Source organism: Melospiza georgiana, chromosome 9 (genome assembly GCF_028018845.1).
Source record: "Melospiza georgiana isolate bMelGeo1 chromosome 9, bMelGeo1.pri, whole genome shotgun sequence".
Lineage (NCBI taxonomy): Eukaryota > Metazoa > Chordata > Aves > Passeriformes > Passerellidae > Melospiza > Melospiza georgiana.
Window position 1 is genome coordinate 31,053,925 of NC_080438.1, and position 19,256 is coordinate 31,073,180.

Here is a 19,256-nt window from a genome sequence, read left to right on the forward strand (position 1 = left end):
CTGCTGGGATTTTGTGTTTCTCCAAGGTGCTCAGGCCTGCCCCAGGGGGTGTGATTATAATAATTATTATTATAGTAATAATAACAACAGCAATAATATGGAATAATAATATGGAATGATAATAATAATAATAATAATAATAATAATAATAATAATAATAATAATAATAATAATAATAATAATAATAATATCAATAATAATACCAATAATAATATCAATAATAATATCAATAATAATAATAGAAGAAATAATATATAGACATGATAGTATAAAAACAAAATACAATAATAATAGAAGAAATAAAATAAAATAAAATAAAATAAAATAAAATAAAATAAAATAAAATAATAGTACCCCAACATTTTTATCTCCACAGGCCTGAGCAGCCCAGTGTCACTCCCAGCAGGAGTTTGTCACATTTTGTCATTTGGTTTGGAGAGATGAGCAAATGTTCCCTTAGATAATAACCAACCAAACAAACAAACAAAAAATAAATAATAAATGAAATAAATAAAAATAAATAAAGTAAATAACAATAAATGAAATAAATAAAAATAAATAAAATAACTTAAATAAATAAAAATAAATTAAATAAACAATAGAACTTTCACCCAGGTGGCCGCAGGGACCAGCCTGAAGCTGGTGCCTTGGCTGGGACATCTGAAGAACGGGTGAAATCTCCAATTAGAGAGCCAAACCCACGGCACCCTGCTCCCACCACCTCTGCTCTGTCCTCACCTGACATTTCTGGCTCTGCTCCTGCTGGGTTTATTTTCGCCCTCCTGCCCCGCTGTCTCTGGGCTCCTCTCCCTGGTTCTGCTCCCACAGCTCCACCTTTGCCTGTTCCAGCCCCCTCAGCCACCCCTCCCTGCCCTGCCGAGCCACAGCTCTGCACCCTCCTTTGTCCCTTTGTCACCAGAAGGGGACCTGAGAGGAGCCTGGTGCCCCTGGTGCCCCTGGTGCCCCTGGCCCTGCCACAGCTGAGTCACTGCAGGGGATGCTGCTCGTCACCTCTCCCCAGCCTCCATCACCTCCCCACCCCATCCTGGTGACACTCCCCAAAACACGGCTGAAAAGCCAAAATCTCTGGGTTTGTGCTCAGCTTTTCAAGGGGAGCCGGCTTTGAGCCTGTCCCTCGGAGCCTGAGCCGGGTTCAGGGACAGGAATGTGCTGTGGTGACTCATCCTTACCTTCCAAAGTTAGCTGGAAGAAACTCCAAAAAGGCATCGTTTAGATAGAGCTGGGTCAAATTTAGAAGTTGTGTGAAGCCATCTGGCAGCCTGAAAAAACAGAGCAAACCTTAATGCTCACCCCGAGTTGCCATGGAGATAATAACAATGTATATTTAGAAGTAGAAAGGTGACTTTCTCTCTCACCTACTTCTACCCAAATTCTCCTGAAGAACTCACTTTTAACAGACATTTTTCCCCATTCCCATCTTCTCTGCATTGCTACAAACAGGAAATGCAAAGGCCTGGCATATTCAGGGGACAGCAGCTTTTGCTCCCTTCCTGCTTGAGGGATTTAAACTAAAGGTCTCCTCCTCTCCCTCTCCCTCTCCCTCTCCCTCTCCCTCTCCCTCTCCCTCTCCCTCTCCCTCTCCCTCTCCCTCTCCCTCTCCCTTCTTCCTCTCCTCCTTTCTCTTTCTCTCTTTTATCTTAATCTTTTTCCTCTCTCCTCCTTCTCTTTTCCTCTCATTCTTTGTCCCTCTCCCTCATCTATTTCTATTTTTTTTTAAACTGGAACATCAACATTTCACCCTTTCTCCCCTTCACTCCATTTTGTAAATCTTGCATTTACACCTCATTTTTTTGTTGCTGTTTTTGCAAGATTTTGGAAGGAATAAGGAATAAAGGCTGGCCAAGTGTCCAGGTGAAGCCTCACCCCTGTGTATGGATACTGCCCAGCCTGACTGGCACTACCAGAGTACTCAGATCTCAGACAAACCCACCCTGGGTTTAAATTAGAAACAAATTTAAATTGTTTAAATTCAAACAATTAGAAAGACACTCAGATTAAGCCTGAGCTCATTTTGTGCCCTTGGAATGTGCAAAACGAGCTCCTGGTACTCACTTGGACACGGGGTTGACGCTGGCTTCGATTATTGTTAAACACTTACAACACTTAATGTTTTCTGGGAAATCTTGGATTCCTAAAAAAACATGGAAAGAGTATTAGATGCACAAAAATATTTATTAGATATAGACAAATATTATCTACACAAAAACTGTTCAGCCTAGTCTGTTCATAAATGCTCAGTTGGGATTTCCAGCTCAGACTTCAGCTGGAGCAGGAAGGAAACACAGTTTGGAATTATCATCCAAAAGGGCTCAAGTCCTAAATAAATACATGAAAATACAAAATTATTACTTTTCTGATAGTGTTTGGTTTATATAATGTTCTAGAATTAACAGTGACATAATTTGTGCTGAGATTTGTGCCTTCATCCCTTCCCAAACTGCTTTTCTGTCACAGAATCCTCAGAGTCTCCAGACCCTCCTCTGACAAGAAATTTCCCAATGTTTCCAGGAGTTCCTAAGCCTCATTTTTTAAAAATGAAGACCCTCAAGCTCAGACAGCAAAGGTTTTTAGGCCCATTGATATGAGAATGGAATGAAAATTCCCAGATTTGGGATTGCACAGCAGCAAACCAGCCCAGATAAATCCTGGGAATTGTTTAAACCCCCACAGAAGAGCCCAGCGAGCTCTGAACCCCTTTGGGAGTGGAATGTTCCTAAGCGCATGGAAAACTGGCCTCACATTCCTACTCCCAGCTGGGCAGTGTCCCCAGAGCACAGGACACTGAAGAAAACTCAATTTTTGAAGGAAAAACTCGAGCTGGATTTGCACAGACCCCCCCACAAGGCGCCGTGCGCGGAACCTCAGACGGAGCGCGAATTTCCACGCCACGGGGAGCCAAAACTCCATCTCAGCTCCTGTTTTTTTTTTTTTGGGGATGCTGGGGAAGGGGAGCCCTCACCATTCTTGCTGATGTCGAGCTCACGGAGGTTGACCAGGCTGGCGATGGACGTGGGGAGGCTGGACAGGTCGTTGTCGGGGATGCTCAGCTTGCGCAGGGCCTGGCAGTTGAACAGTTGCTGTTCCGGGGGTTCCGCGGGGGAGAAGAAATAAATCCATTTGGGATCCTTACTGACACACAATCAGCACAAACAACCCCTGGCCACAGCAGAATCCCACCCTCCCAGGGGGATTTTGGGAAGACATTCCCGGGGATTGTGGCATTTGCTGGGTCCCCAGGATGAAGGAGGAAATGATGAATCTGACTCCATGTTCTTAGAAGGCTAATTTATTATTTTATATAAAAGAATGCTACCCTAAAACTATACTAAAGAATAGAGAAAGGATCCTTACAGAAGGATCCTTAACAAGATACTAATAAAAACTCCTGACTCTCTCATCAGAGTCTGACACAGCCTGACCATGATAGGTCATTGAGTCAAAACAATTCACGTGTTGGATAAACAATCTCCAACCACATTCCAAAGCAGCAAAACACAGGAGAAGCAAATGAGATAATATTGCTTTCCTTTTGCTCTGAAGCTTCTCAGCTTCCCAGGAGAAGAAATCCTGGCAAAGGGATTTTTCAGAAAATGTGACATTGTTAGGGGATATGACAAACAGGTCATGGGGAGCAAGGATGTTCAAAGCTACTCAAAACCTGTAAATTCACTGCAATGAATATCTTTTGATTCTGATACCATTGCATATAATTCAGTTTATTGCTGTGTTTCATATTTGTCATAAAAATTCCCAAGTTTTTGTGCCCCCTGCTAAATTAAAATATTTGATTTCCTAATTAAATTTCATGGCAGATTTTAAAATACTGTGACTGCATTCAGATTAAATAATTATCCTCAAGATGCAAAAATGCTTTGGCATTATCCAAAACATACTTTCTTGAAACCCCTGCCCAAAATTCAGGACTCAATTCTAATTTTTCTATCAAATTCCAATTTTACAGAAGTGGATGCCCAGTTTTCACCAGGAATTCCTTTGGGAGCAGAGGAAGGCTTGGGACTTCCAGTTCTGACCCCACCTGGACACACCCAAGGCTTTGGAAGTGCTGGAGGGAGAAGCCCAATTAAAAATCTTCCCTCTGGAATGATTTTATGAAGCATCAGAAGGAATATGAGCCATGGAATGAAGTCCCAAAATTGCTTTTTTTTCAACCACTGGGTGCTTAACAGATATTTTCCCCAGTTTCCAGAGCTCCCTGGCTATCAGGATTTTGTTGGAATCACCATTCCCTCTGCCCATGAAACAACTTTAATTCCTCTCAGACCAAATCCAAGTGATGCTACCGAGCTCTGAGTTATGAAATCAGGGTTTTATTCTGCACCTCTGGGGAGAACTCCAGCCCACTCATGTTTCTCTGGATGCTGATTCCAATGACTCCACTCTCATCCAGATCAATTTTCCCTTTATTAGTCATCAATTCACTTGACTCACACAAATAAAGGATTTTTTGCAGCAGGAGAATGAAGTCAAAGGCAAAGAGAATAAAAAGACTTGGCTGAATTTAGCCAAAAAAAGAGTTAGAAGTATAAAAACATCTTGTAAATCCTTAAAAAAACAGAGAAATACAAGAAATGAAGAACTGAAAATCAGCAGGGAAAGAATCATCAGTATGATACTTCAATGGAAAGCAAAAATAAGATCAGGCAGAATGAGTTTAAGGCATCAGTTCAATGCAAAATAATCTACTGGACTTTAGAGCATCACGTGAAACTAAAGTAGAGCTGGACTTAGTTAAGTTGTTTCCTCATTAAATAATAAAACATGATCAAGAGTTTTGATTCAAAAGAACTTTTTAATATCAGAGGCACAGAATATATGGCAAAGAACAGAAAATGTCCAAAAATTTCCTCTGGAATAAAATCTTTGAAAACACATTTGCAGAAGGAGGAGAGAGTGGTAGAATTTAATGTAAAACACAAAAGTTCATGTTAAGTATTACAGTGCCAGTTTCACGGGGGAAAAAAGAAGGCATTTTCTCTCCTGGAATATTAATTCAGAGATGAAAAAAAAAAGCCTTGAGCTCTGCAGCAAAAACACCTCGAGCAGAAAATTTGATAAAGGAATTATTTCAGCTGTTGAATTCCTGGTTACAATTAATAAAGGCTTAAGACAAAAACCGATGAGTGCTATTAACACTGCCATTAATCTTCTCTTCCACATGGCCAAGATTATGTTAAACTTGATTTACTCTAAATTTAAATTATCACCTTCATCCCAGCTTCAGCATTTTGGACCGCTTCCCTTTGGTCCTCATTTTTTTCCATACAGCATCGTGCTCTGATATATTTGTTTTTGGAAACACTTCAATCATTCCAAGAGGTCCAACCCAAATATCCCAAAAATCCCTCCCTAAATGAGAGACTTCCAGTATTCCTCAGTAGCAGAAGGAAAAGAAGGGAATTATTATTATTATTATTATTATTATTATTATTATTATTATTATTAGAAGAAGAAGAAGAAGAAGAAGAAGAAGAAGAAGAGGAAGAAGAAGAAGAAGAGGAAGAAGAAGAGGAAGAAGAAGAAGAAGAGGAAGAAGAAGAGGAAGAAGAAGAAGAAGAAGAGGAAGAAGAAGAAGAAGAGGAAGAAGAAGAAGAAGAGGAAGAAGAAGAAGAAGAAGAAGAAGAAGAAGAAGAAGAAGAAGAAGAAGAAGAAGAAGAAGAAGAAGAAGAAGAAGAAGAAGAAGAAGAAGAAGAAGAAGAAGGAGAAGATGGGACCTCAGGGCTTCCTGAGCAGGTTTTCCCCAGGATCCATTTGGGATTTCTGGGGATAGAACCCAGCTGGTTCTGTGCTGTGTCTCCAGGAGAGTTCAGGCAGCTCTCCACAGCATTTTCCCATGAAAATAAAGGGATTTTGGTGGCCCTGCCCCACCATCTGTGTAGAATTCCTCCACAGAGTGAGACCTCTCAAGCGATGAACCATCACATCCCAGCAAAGCAACCCCATGGCATGGAAAAGCCCATTTTGTACTTCTGTAAATGGATTTTTTACAAAGTCTCTGTGCAGCAAAACCAGGAAATTTGCTGTAAGCTGATGGAGAATGAAGCAATGTTTAATTAAAGATTTGTAAGCATCTTTCATTATTGTGGAGAAAAAATTCCATTAAGGCCTGGATCCCATCCCTTCACACTTCATTATGGAGCCAGCACCTGCCACTAATTGGTTTTTTCCACCCTTCCCTCCTTTGTTTCCAGAACATTTTGGTTACAGTAGGTTCTAATCCCTTACAGCAAACATTGATCAGCAGGAGAGCGGGTTGGAAGGTTCCAGAAGGGGAATTTTACAGGGGAAGGATTTGCTTGGATGATCTCAGGGCAGTTCTGAAACTCCTGCTCGGACACTTGGCATTCCCAGCAATATCCTATAGGGATAAAGGGCTGATCCTGACACAGGGGACAGACCTGGCATTGCCAGGAATGTCCCACAGGGATGAAGGGCTGATCCTGACATGGAGAGCAGCCCTGATATTCCCAGGAATGTCCTACAGGGATAAAGGGCTGATCCTGATAGGAAGGACAGCCCTGATATTCCCAGGAATGTCCTACAGGGATAAAGGGGTGATCCTGACACAGGGGACAGCCCTGGCATTGCCAGGAATATCCTACAAGGATAAGGGGCTGATCCTGAGGGAAAAGCAAGGATGGAGAGGATCCACAGGCATCAGTGACCCCTGATCCAGGTACTGGATACCACAGGAATTTCTGGGGCCAGAACCATTTATTTTGCAGAATTTGCTTTTCCCAGTTCCAGGCCCCAAGCTGCCCCATTCCCACGCTGTGAAGAAGGAACAGGAGCCCCTTCTCCTCCCAGCCCAGCCCTGATTCCAAGGAACATCCCTGGAGCCCCCATCTCCTCCTCTCCCCAGCAGCTCAGCAGCCCCAGAGCCGGGCACACGCCCCAGCTTTGCCCTGGCGCCTTGGCAGGGCATGGATTACCTTGGGAAGCTCCTCAATCTGGTTGGCATCGAGGTAGAGCTCCTCCAGGGTCCTCTCGAAGTTGAAGACCTCCTTTGGCACCTGCTGCAGGCCGCAGTGGGAATAGTCCAGCACGGAGACGATCTCCTCCTCGCCGCGGAAACACCGGCACGGCACCAGGCGCCCGATCAGCTTCCTTTTGCTGGTCATCTCCAAGCAGCATACTGGAGGGAAAAAGGGAGGAAAATGGGGGTTTCAGCAGCCTTTTTGGGGGGGATGTTCTTGGAGTTATGCTTGGGTTGCAGCTCATGAAAAGCAGTTTTGCCCAGGGATGTCCAGAGTGCACACTGCGTGGTGTCTGTGGCACCTTGCTGGAATGGAAGGTGGGATTTGGAGTGCAAGGAGAAAACCTGGACCCTGCAGCTGTTCCCTGCTCTGGGATGGATGGGAACACACCTAGCCCAGCCACAAGCCCGGCTGTAATGGGAAAATGGGAAGGCACAGGATCCAAACCCACCCACGGAAGCACAGAGCCAAAACCAGTCCCTGGCCCAGAGCTGGCAGGGATGTACCTGGGTGTGATTCCTGTGGGAAATGGGAATTATCCCTGGATCCCCCACACCAGCAGAGCTCCCCATGCTGCTCCCACAGTTTCCTGCAGCAGCTGAGGAAAGCAGGGATGGAACCCTTGGCTGCAGAGTGATCCCAAACCATTCCTGCTCCTCCCGTGCCACCAGGCTCTGCTGGAAGCTCCAAGAGGGGATTCAACAAAACCTATTCCTTTTCCTGCACTAAAATAGGTATCCAGAACTGTTCTCAAACTTCTCCCACCCTCAGTCCCAGTGGTGCAGCCCCAGTATGTGTGTGCAACCCTAACTCAGTGAGTAACTTTACACAGTGCCCTACTCCTTGTGGAACAGAACCCCTTCAGGATGGGGGAACGCTCCAAAAGCAGACTGGGAACACATCAAGCAGTCCCTAAATCCATCCTGGACACCTTTAGGAGTTACTTAAACATTCTGGATAAACCAGGCTGTCCTGAAACCCATTTACCACAAAGGCAAGGAGGGCTCAGCCCTCAACTCCCATTTTCCAAACCACTCCCAAGGATTAGATTTAGGAAAACAATGCACTGAATTAGTCCAAATAAAGCAAAATAAGGTTTTTGTAGCAAGCACCAGTATGGAATGGAAGGACCTGGGCTATGATCGAAAGGAGCAGAATTTCACGCCTTGTGGGCTCATGGTAATTAAACTTTTTATTAATTTCAGCATTATTAATTCCTACCCTGGACTAATTCCAGCTCTGGTAATTACACTTTCCTTCCCTGCATTTTGCTCTCTGCTGACGTTCAGAGATCCTTTCCTCCATGCTGGTGGTTGCTGATGGAAAAGGCTCAGGGACACAGCAGCTTCATCCATCCCTTAATCCCTGCAGGGGATTCCTCATCCCTCTCCCACTCCCCCTGGAAGCACCAGAGCTTGGTGCTTCTCCCCATTTCAGAGCTGAAATTCCCCACAGCCGAGTCCTGAGGTCACTGCTCCACATCATACATTACACAGGAAAATCAGAGAGCCTCAAAAAGAGCTCCAAAATCAGATTATTTCTTGAATAAAGACAGATAAATGAGAAAAGCAGCATAAAATAACCTGCTCCTTTTCAGCTCCAGCAAGCAGCTCATTATCAGCTCCTGCAGTTTATTGTCTTATAAAGAAACTCCTTCAGCTGAGGAAAAGAGGAGCTTTATGGAAATCAATTACAATAACTTACAATCCCTCCTCAATTCACGGACCTTTTGTGCAGGAAAACACTAATCCCTGTTTGTCAGGAGCCACAGGAGAAGACATTTCCCTCACCTGCTGGAAAGACAGAGAAAACTGCTGCAGGCTCACCCAGCTGATTTGAAGATGGGATGAAACGGCTCGACAGAATCCAACACTCCAAATGCCTTGGGATGGGATTCCTGGCTGGGATGGGGTTCCCAGAGCAGCTGTGGGTGCCCCTGGATCCCTGAATTGTCCCAGGAGCAGCCTGGGGCAGTGGAAGGTGTCCTTGCCACGGCAGGGGTGGGATGGAATGGGATTTAAGATCCCTTCCAGCCCCAATTCTGGAATTCTGGGCTCTCCTGAAGAGTCCAGCAGTGGGTGCAGGACAGGGGTGGTGGAAATGCTGCTACAAAAAGCTCCAGAAGCGGCCTCTGAGTGATTGGCAGGAGAAATCGATTTCTAATTTGCTGGTTTGCAGGATGCATTAATGATGGATTTAATTTTTCTCCCAAACAAGTTTTCCACAGAACACTTCACAGAAGGGCTGGCGTCTCAGGGAGTTGTTGCAGTGCCACAACCAGAGCCAAAATTCAATAAATACCCAGAATAACCAGAGCCAAAGGCAGCAGGTTCTGGGCTCTCAGGGACCAGCCTGAGCTGTCTGGCCAAACATGAAACCCTTCCTGCCCTTCCAATTTCATTCAGAAAACTCCAAGAAACCCCAGTTGCAGGGACCTGGCAGAGCTAGAAAGTTACTAAAGGGAAATGCTGAAAACAGAGAACTTGGGAGTGTGGATGGGAGCGTGGCAGGGCTGGAATGAGCAGTAAAACATCTGTCAGAGGGTTCAAAAAATAGGGGTTATTTCCAGAGCAGCAGGGAATTCTCCTCAGTGCCTCCTTTGTCACACATCTCACACAGGGATGGTTTTCCTGCTCCTGTTTTCCTTCTCTTTTAGCAGCACAATCAACACCATTAATATGGAATTACTTCCCAGCGTCCCATCTAAATCTCCAACAAAGAATCCAATCTGAACCTCCTGTTCTCTAAAGCACATTCCCATTTTCTCCAAATCCCATAAAGGACTTGTTTGGAAAGCAGGAGCCCTTTCTGGAGCATTCACCAGGACTCCTGGGGGGCTCCAGGGCAGCTTCTCCCTCCTCTGACCCAAGGGAGGCACTGGGAATTGCCCAGTTTGTCCCAATACCCCAGAATTTACCTTTTCTGTGCCAAAAGAGATTTGATAACAGGGACTACACACGAGAAATGCAACAAAGCTGAGCTTAAGGTTGGAATTAAAAAAGAAAACAACCCTCAGATTTCCCTCATCCCAAAGCCTTTTCCCCATGGATATTCTCCTGGCACTGGGCAGACATCCACTTGTGTTTCCTTTCTTCCCTTTAATGAATTCTGTGGGCTGCCTGGCTGATTTCCACAGTGTCCAGTTGCAGTCTGGGTCACTGCAATAATTAGGGAACTTCAAAGCTCTCGGAGCCCTCTTCATTTCCAGCACCACATCTCAATTAGAAGCACAGCCCTGCTCACAATTCAGAGCCTTGCAGGAACGGAGGAAGGCTCTCTCTGCATTTGCAACCACGTGGAACCTCTCCGCAGCTCTGCCACCTCCTCACCCACATTTTGGATTTCAAATTCGCTGCTCACCTTTCTGTGAGCTGCAGCTTTGTGGGCACCAGCTTTGCTGGGAGTTTTCAGCGCTTGGTTTCCTTGCTCTGGCAGTTGTGTAACTCTCACTACCCCTACCTCGCATTCCTCATCCCAAACTTTTGTCTGCAGCTGTAATCCCGTGCTTGTGACATGGGAATTGTGCTTATGTAAGCTCTGACATCAGCCCTTGCTGCTGTTTTGCATTCCCCCCCCCATTTTCCCATTCAGAAAAGGCCTCTGATGAGGTGGAAGCTGCTTATTCTCTGCCTGAAGAGCAGCGTTGCTCTTGCTGAAAAATCTGCTTGATTCCTTGCAAGGGGAGGGAGCATTCCCAGCCTGGATGCTGCCCCTCTTTATATTAAAATATTTAAACTTCATATTCTGAAATAAAATTTGCGCTCAGAGGCTTAGAAGTTAGGCAGCGAGTAAAACCTCAATTATCACAGACATAACACATATAAATAAACATGCATTTACACATATATGATTCCATCAATCTACCTTTAGCAAAGCGAGCTGCCTCCAATATTTCACACCTGCTATTTATGAATTGGTGCCTTGATTAAAATGCGTATGCTCATGCAGGTATAGAATTTTGATATAAAATCTGCTACAATAACAAAGCCTGTTCACTATGATTTACTCGAGTTGCCCCCAGCCCTGCCCCTGGAGCTGCTGGGGAGAGCCCAGGGTGAGCAGAGGGATGGAGCAAGGGGGACAGGACCCGGGGAAAGGCTTTCCACCGGCAGAGGGCAGGGATGGATGGGGTTTTGGGAAGGAATTCCTGTTTAGGAGGGTGGCACAGGGTGCCCAGAGCAGCTGTGGCTGCCCCTGGATCTCTGGAAATGCCCAAGGCCAGGCTGGATAAGGCTCAGAGCAGCCTGGGACAGTGGGAGGTGTCCCTGCCCATAGCAGGGGGATGGAATCTCTGATGTTCCAAAAAAAACATCAGAGGGGATCGGTCCCAGGTTGGGCTCAGAAAAGCTTTCCCAGCCTCAGGAATCCTGGGATTCTCCATGGGAAGTCTCTCCATTTCATCCAAATTCTGGTTTTCCACACCCTTTTTAGAAGCAAAGAAGCATTTTGTCCCAAACTTCCCCCCTGAGTCAGGTGAGGGAAGTGGGATTGTCCCTGTTCTGCTCCTAATTGGAAATGCAAAATTAGGGATTTATTCTGGCTGTAGAAGCCGTTGGTAATAATCTTCATTAACCTTCCTGAAAGATTAAGGAACTCTGGCTCTAAAGTGACAATAACAGAATTATTAGGGAGCTTCCAAAGGGGAATTGGTCTTATCAAAGAGAGGGGTGTGCAATGCTATCTGAATTGTTTTCCTGCACAGAAATTCCCAGATAAGCAGCATATCTCCCCCAGAAATGCCATTTAATGCTGGTAATTGAATTCTCTTCATTATGCCCCCATTACAATGGTCTGAATTCAGGTTCACATTCAGATTTGGCTAATCCTAAAATAAAATAACCAAGCATGAAAAATCAGATTTCAGCTTTTGTCTCTGGGGAATATTAATGAGGGGAAGTGTCCCTGGCTTTGCTGCAAGTCCTGGGAGGTCCCTGGAGACCTGAACACCTTGAGGTCTGGGAAAGGTGCAGAAAAACAGTGGAGGAAAATTGGAGGATTATTTCTACCAAGTATCAGTTTTGAATGCCCAGACCTTACACCTTTGGGATATAAAGGCAAATCTTTATCTTTTCTGATAAGATATGAATTGATTCCAAAGATTACTATTGGCCTTGTCTCAAAATTCCCAATTTCCTTCCTTGAAATTCCTTCCTGAAGGAGATTTTCTGAGCAAATGGTTTTGGATAATCCTAGATGATGATAACTCCAATTGCAAAGGCATTTTAGTGACAGCAAAGGCACTTGTTTGGGTTGTTTTGATTATCAATAATCTGCGTCCCGTTCTCCCTACAGACAATTCTTGCACACCTCAAGGAAAAGCCCAGATTCTTTTTATAGGAGCGACAGAATTCCAGTAATTTGTTGCACATTAGTGGCACATGTTGAAAATTAATCATTATGCCGTTAATTGCTAGAAATTCCAATCACTCTGACAGCTCACCCTGCAGACATTTCAGCAGGAGAGAATCCCAATAAACAGGAGACATTTCTTGGGGAAGTGTGCTGTCTGGAAATCAGGGAATTTACATTTCTGCTTGCATCTTTGATGTGTCACAGCTTTTATGTGAAGTAATCCTTCCGTTTAAGAGATGATGTGCTGTGAAATTTGGGATGAAATGGGCTTTATTTGCTGCTTTGTGGAGCAATGGCTGGAAGTGCTCTCCAAAGGAACAGCAGAGAGAACATCGTTTACCTGCTGAAGGCAGCACGGAAACAAATTGGGATCAAAGTAGGAACAACAAAACTTCTGCTTTCTTCCTCACAGGCTCCTACAGAATCCCCAATCACTTCCCAGTGGCTTCCATCACAGTCCAGCTGCATTATTCCTGACACAGGAACCAGCTTGGCAGGACTGCAGCAGGGAAGGGGGGTGTTCTGCTGAGCTGGCAGTGCCAGGGAGGGCACTGGGAGCCACAAACTGCAGCCAGGACGGGCAGCTTGAGCTAAAAGTGGCAGCTCTGGCTCCCAGTGAGAGCTGACCTGTCACAGACAGCTTTTATGGAAAATCCTTCCCTTGGGATTGTTCCTCCTGAGAAGCTGGGAGGCCTCAGGAACAAAATGCAAACAATGGTTATCTGCTGCTGTGGGATGCAACAGGTGCATCTGGGATTGGGCTCATGTGGTTGTTTCTAATTAATGGCCAATCACAGTCAGCTGGCTGGGACAGAGAGCCGAGACACAAACCTTTGTTATCATTCTTTGCTATTCTATTCTTAGCTTAGCTAGCCTTCTGATGAAATCCTTTCTTCTATTCTTTTAGTATAGTTTTAATGTAATATATATCATAAAATAATAAATCAGCCTTCTGAAACACGGAGTCAGATCCTCGTCTCTTCCCTCTTCCTCAGACCCCTGTGAACATGGTCACACTGACCCTCTGGCACAGATGTGGAATCACATAATCCTGCAATTTTTCCTCTTTTTCTCCAGGCTGAGCACCTGCCCAGCTCCCTCAGGGATTCTCCAGCCCCTTCCCAGCTCCTTCAGCCTCTCCTGCTCTCCAGACCCTTCCCCAGCTCCGTTCCCTGCCCTGGACACCCTCCAGCCCATCATCCCTCTTGTCCTGAGGGATGAGGGGCCTTTCCCTGCCTCTCTCCCATGGGATGGGACATTCCCACTGGAGCAGGTGTTCCTGAAGCTCCAAACTGGAGATTAAGCTCATTTCTGTGTTTCTCAAACCTCTGGGAGGCACACAGCAAACTGCCTGGAAAATGCGTGGTTCCCTCAGCGTGGGAAATGTTCCCATCCAGTCACAGAACCTTTTCCTTTCTGAACAAAACAGGGAGTTTTGAACCATTGAAAATTCCAGTTCTGATCCCATGCCCGCTTTTCTGCCAACCCCCACCACTCCAACTGCTCCTTGAGAGTTTCTATCCCACAAGGTGCCCATTCTCATGGATATTCCCATTATTTCCCAGCTTTCATTTACCTTCTTTAACCTTCTCTGCTGTTTGCTATTTCCCAGCAATAACTTCTCACCTGGACCATCCTCTCCTTCCTTCCCCATCCCAATGCTCCTGGATTCCCTCCCTCCACACATCCCCTTCCCACTCCAAGCACAGGCCCCATTCCCAGAGCCCTCCTCTGGCTCACACCCTCTTCCCTGAGCTCCCCAAACTCTCTGCAGCTGGGTTTAATGTTCTGCACCTCCAGCATTATTTCTTGCCTTTCTGTCCTATGAAATTATCCTTTCTTTACTATGGAATTACCCTCTCTTCTAGGAGTTCCTACAGAAACATTCCACTGACCTGCACAAACACAGATTTAGTTCTTCCCCTCGTTCATTCCCAGCTAAAAACTTTTCCCTGCTCACTCTGCTCTTTGTGTTCTGGCAAAAAGCACAAAACTTTTTGCTGTCCACCTTTCCTCTTTGTCCTCTGTCCATCCCTTTCCTGTCTGTGGATGCAGTGCTGGAAAATGCTTCCATGGCTGCTCATAAATGGGATTCTGGGAATGCCAAAACCTGTACAGGGAATGTCAGCACCAGGGAAACCTCAAAGGCACAATTCCCACAAGCAGTCATGAAAATTGGTTGCTCAAATACGAGAAAATGATTTTACATTAAACCTGACATTTGTCTCCATAAACACCTCATTATCCAGGAACTCCTGAGCCTGTCTCCTCTGTATTTCAGTGCAGGGACCCTAAATCCCACCCAGTGCCACCCCTGCCATGGCAGGGACCCCTCCCACTGTCCCAGGGTGCTCCAAGCCCCATCCAGCCTGGCCTTGGGCACTGCCAACGTGTCCACAAAGCCACAGGTTGCCCAGAGAATGTTCACTCATAAAATGCCTCACTGGCACCATGGTTCCTTGAAACTGGATTTCCCTTCCCTGAGGAAACCTGTGCCTGGCACATCCTCACTTCCTTCCCATACCCCAGGTTTTGCCTCCTGCTCTTTTGGGGTTTAAACAAGTTTTGTCAGGGCCAGGTCCCCCATCAAAGGGAGATGAATTTGGAATTCAGAACTCAGCACAGCCTCTCTGGCTGAAGTTAAATCCTCTCCTTGCCTGGCTCTGGGAACGGGAGGCTCCCAACCCTCGCCATGGTGTTGTCAGAGTCACCCCCAAAGCAGCTGCCCTTGTATAGGAAAATGGGAGATCCCAGGGCAGCTCCAGGACAATTCTTCCTTTTTCCAAGGAAATTATTGTGCCAGAAAGCTTTGGTTTCATAGATCTGAGAAAACAAAGCCCTTTGGCCCTATCAGAGCTCTCTCTGCTTCAAATCTCCTCAGGAACAATAAAGAAGACCTGTGCAGGGCCAGGAGTTGGACTTGGATGATCCCTGTGGGTCCCGTCCCACTCAGGAGATTGATTCCATGATTTTATTGTGTGACACAAACCCACAAAGTAAAAATAAAGAATAAAATAATGAGCAGTTTGTGGCTGCAAACTCCTTCTCCAAATCCAGCTAACAGCTCGGGCCGGTCGCTCCGCAAACACTGCGCACAGATTTGTGTGATGTGTGAAATATTTCCAACATTTCAGCTGGAACACCTCCAGAGTCAGGGGTTTAAGGAGCAGGAATGTGCAAGGATATCACGGAAAACAAGGACATCTGCTTGGATGGCTGGAGAATGGCAGGAGATTCTCAGTGAGGTTGGGAAAGCCCTCCCGGATCATTGAGTCCAAGCTGTGCCCCATCCCCAGCTTGTCACCGAGTGCCACCTCCAGAGCTGGCCACTCCAGCCTTTCCACGAGGAAATCCATCAGCAGAGGGCTCTAGAACTACATTCTCCCAAGTATCCTGCTCCATGATTAATCTGTCCCAGTTTTTTTTTTTAGGCAATTAACATGCTGTTCTTCTGGTACAAATGTTCTGTAAAAAACTCTCACAGCTGAGCTGTCAAACACTGAAATTCAGTGCTTTTGGAATGTCAGGTTTTTAACAAAGTCCCAGAGTTTGGAAAGTATAATCAGAACTTTAATGCCCAATTATGCAATCTTAGCAATGACTTTCTCAAGAGAATTTTATCGCTCGCGCTGTAAACCGGGCTCAGCCACCAGAACTGCACCAAATTGTTCCACTCTGGGAACAGGAGGGCTGCACTCCTAAGGGAAGGGAACAGCAGGGCTTTGGGAATTGCAGCTGTGGGCAGAACAGCTCGGGAAGACTTTGGCACATCCTTTCCATTCAGCCACAGTGATGTGCTTTGGGGTTTTTTCCACTATTTCCCCTGTTTATCCCAAGCACTCCAACTAAACAGGAGGATTTTCCTTGTCTCAGCTGATTTAGCTTAGGCTGAGATTCCTCCCCAGAGCAATCCCGACAAGTGCTGCATGTCCAGAGCCACAGCCTGGAGCCAGATTAAAAAAACATGGACAAAACCCTTGGATAAATTTACCATCCACCCACCTGCTGGATTCAGCCTTAGCTGGGTGCAGGCACTGAGAGCCTCTGGGCTTTTGCTTTTTGGCAGCAGCTTATAAATAACCACCAAATTTCCATTTACAACCCGCTCTGGTGACTCCAGAGAAGGAGTTCAAGCCTGGCCCAAAGGCATGGAGCTGTAATCCAGAGGGAAGGGAAATAGGGAATTTCCCATCCTGTGCTGAATGAGGATTTTTGGGACATTTTCTGCAGCAGGTACCAAATATTAAATTGTTTGGACAACTACAAACCAAAGCAAAGCCACCAATCATCCAAATAAATCTGGAGGATTCTGCCCAGGTCTGTCTGGAATTACAGCCACAGCACTCCCAGCAACACTTGGAATGTTGTTACAATATCCTCCAAATTCCAGTTTACAAACCTCAAGTTAATTCTGACAGGAATTGCCAATATTAGAATTTCACCTGTTCCAGAGCAAAGCCCTCAAACAGGTGCCTTTCATTAAGATTTAACTCATTTTTTTGAACTGCACCAATGGAATATTTCTCAGATCTTTCCCCAGAACCAAAGTGAGCAATCCCTGTTTGTCATTCCCACAATGCAAGCAGAGGAACTGAGGCTTTTCCTGAAGCTTTTCTAAATTCATTGGACAGCTGAAGATTCCATCAGTTTATTTCCATTTAAATCATCCCAGCCACCTTTCTACTGATAATGATGGAAAACAAAAATGTGGATCAATGTCCCCACAGCAGCACAAGGTCCCCAGTTCCTCCTCCAGTACCCCTTGGCATCTGATAATTTTCTCTGGCCATTGCCAAAACACTTTATTTATTCTTAGATTATATTATCAATATTTTTATTCTATTTTATGCTCATTTCTATTTAAATATTTCTAAAAGATTGGTAGTTTCTCAGTTTTGAGACACTCTGTCACTTTTCAGTCCATGTGGATTCTCTTTGGGAGACCTGGAGGAGGCAGTGGAAAGAGCTCCTGTGGGGATGGGGATGTCAACTCCAAAAACCAATAAAACCAACCCCAAATACACTGAATTATATCCATTAAAGTCCTCAGAGCTGGGTGACTCCCAGACAACCCTGAATTTACTGATTTACTACAGGTACTGAGCTCTTACAACTCAGAGAGGATTCTGTTAATATTTAATTAAACACATCCTTTCTCTGAGTTCTCCAGTGGCAAAATAAAAATTCAATCCCTCCAGGGCCTTAAAAAGACAAGCTATCAGGACTTAATTTAGGAGAAAGAAAAGGATTTTCCTAAAAATAGAACTGTTTTACAGCCATGCATTGAGTGGGGGGGTCAGGATCCATGAGAGGAATGTGGCTGTTCCATCCCAGGCCAGGCTGGACATTGTGGCTTGGAGCAGCCTGGGACAGTGGAAAGTGTTCCTGCCATGGAATGGGATGGGATTTAAGATCCCAAAGCATTGCAGGATTTTGGGATTGAGCTGTAAGTGCTGCAGGGATTTCAATCCCCACAGTTCCCACCTCCCAGCCTTTGACAGTTTTCCAGTGTTGTCACTCAAGGGAGGCACTTGCAAAAAACTCTCCTGCAAAAAGGAACCACTGCAAAAAGCCAGGAAAAAGTATCCAGAAGCTCCTCTCAGCTTCCCAGGCTCAGCTTGGTGGTGAGATTCACTGGTTTAAAGGCAGGAAACTGCAAACTGGGAAAGAAAATCAAAAAGGAATCTCACTGTGCTCAGTGTCAGCTGCATACGGAAAAAAATACAGGGATCAGAAAAAGAGGGAGAACAAGATCAGGGCTGTGGCCGCTGTTTGAGTGGAGTGAAAGTAGAGAGAATTTGGGGTGGGACATCAGAGAATCCAAAAAGGAATGGAAAATCAGCAGCAGTCAAGATGATCACGGAGAAGATGCGGGAGCAGAGAGAGGTGGGGTAGGGCTGGGCAAACAGCTGAGGAGGGAGCATTCAGTGCATACAGCCAGAACACACTGGGAATGCAGCACGGGGATTCAGGGACAGCTCCTCTGCCTCTGCATGCAGCAGTGAGCCCAGAGCTTCCCATCCCCAGCCAGAGGTGACCCCAGCTCCCTTGGATCCCCCCGGACCGGGACTGCCCCAAGCCCAGCCCTGCCAGCGCCGCTGAACGGCGTCAGGAGCTGCGCACGAACATCTGAACCCCAGCCCCGACCAGGGAAAAACATTTGGAACAGCTTGGAGTGGATCCCAATCCTCCCTCCCACCCAGGCAAACAGATGGCATCAGGAAGATGAACAACAGCCCAACGCTCGGAGCGCGGCTGCTCCCAGGGAATGAACCAGGGAGCAGCAGGGCACGCCAAGGGGCTGCTCTGGGGCCCCAGCACGGCTCCCCCACCCCTCACCTGAGCTCTCCCAGCCCAGCTCCAGGCCTCCTGCTCCTGCCCGCTCCTCCTGCAATGTTCTTGGGGGCCTCCACCTCTTTGGAGCCCCACGCTATCAATAACTGGCCTGGATCCATCCGGAGGATTTTTACTTCTTCCTCTTTTTCCTCTGCCAGAGGGCTCAGTTACAGGGGTGGGCTGCATGGAATGGAGACAAGTCCAGCAAAATGTGGAAATTCAGAGGGAGCACTAAAAGCTCTCACAAAGTCACCACAACCAGAACCTTGTAGGATCTTCCCTCAGCCTCGCAGGATTTTCCTCTCAAGGCTGTGTAAGGTATGGGCAAAGCAAGTGCTCTAAAATCCCATTGTTTCAATGATAATTATGGGGGTTTAACCCTAAGGAAAAAGGGAAAATAGCAGTAAAGAGAGGCAGGAAATGGCTTCTCTGTCAGCAAAGTGTTGTCACCCCATTTGAGAGGGTGGCAGAGAGGACAGATCTCGATCAGGAGGGCACAGGAAAAAGCCAAGGGAAGCTAAAAGGAAGCACAAGAATTTCCACAGAGGGCTG

General features: G+C 45.9%; 1 protein-coding gene across 8 annotated transcripts in view; it reads right to left on the reverse strand.

Annotated features, from left to right (window-relative positions):
* LRRC7 (leucine rich repeat containing 7) overlaps nt 1-19,256 on the reverse strand; it is a 102,076-nt gene that overhangs the window by 52,373 nt on the left and 30,447 nt on the right. For all 8 annotated transcript variants that reach the window (XR_009114784.1, XM_058029835.1, XM_058029833.1 and 5 more), the window contains exons 2-5: nt 6,972-7,174; nt 2,981-3,098; nt 2,074-2,152; nt 1,191-1,280 (exon numbers count right to left, since the gene is read on the reverse strand). Coding sequence is in view for 7 of the 8 variants with exons in the window: in XM_058029835.1 (XP_057885818.1) it covers nt 1,191-1,280; nt 2,074-2,152; nt 2,981-3,098; nt 6,972-7,174 (490 nt within the window). In the remaining variant the exon portion in view is untranslated. The remainder of the gene's footprint in view (nt 1-1,190; nt 1,281-2,073; nt 2,153-2,980; nt 3,099-6,971; nt 7,175-19,256) is intronic.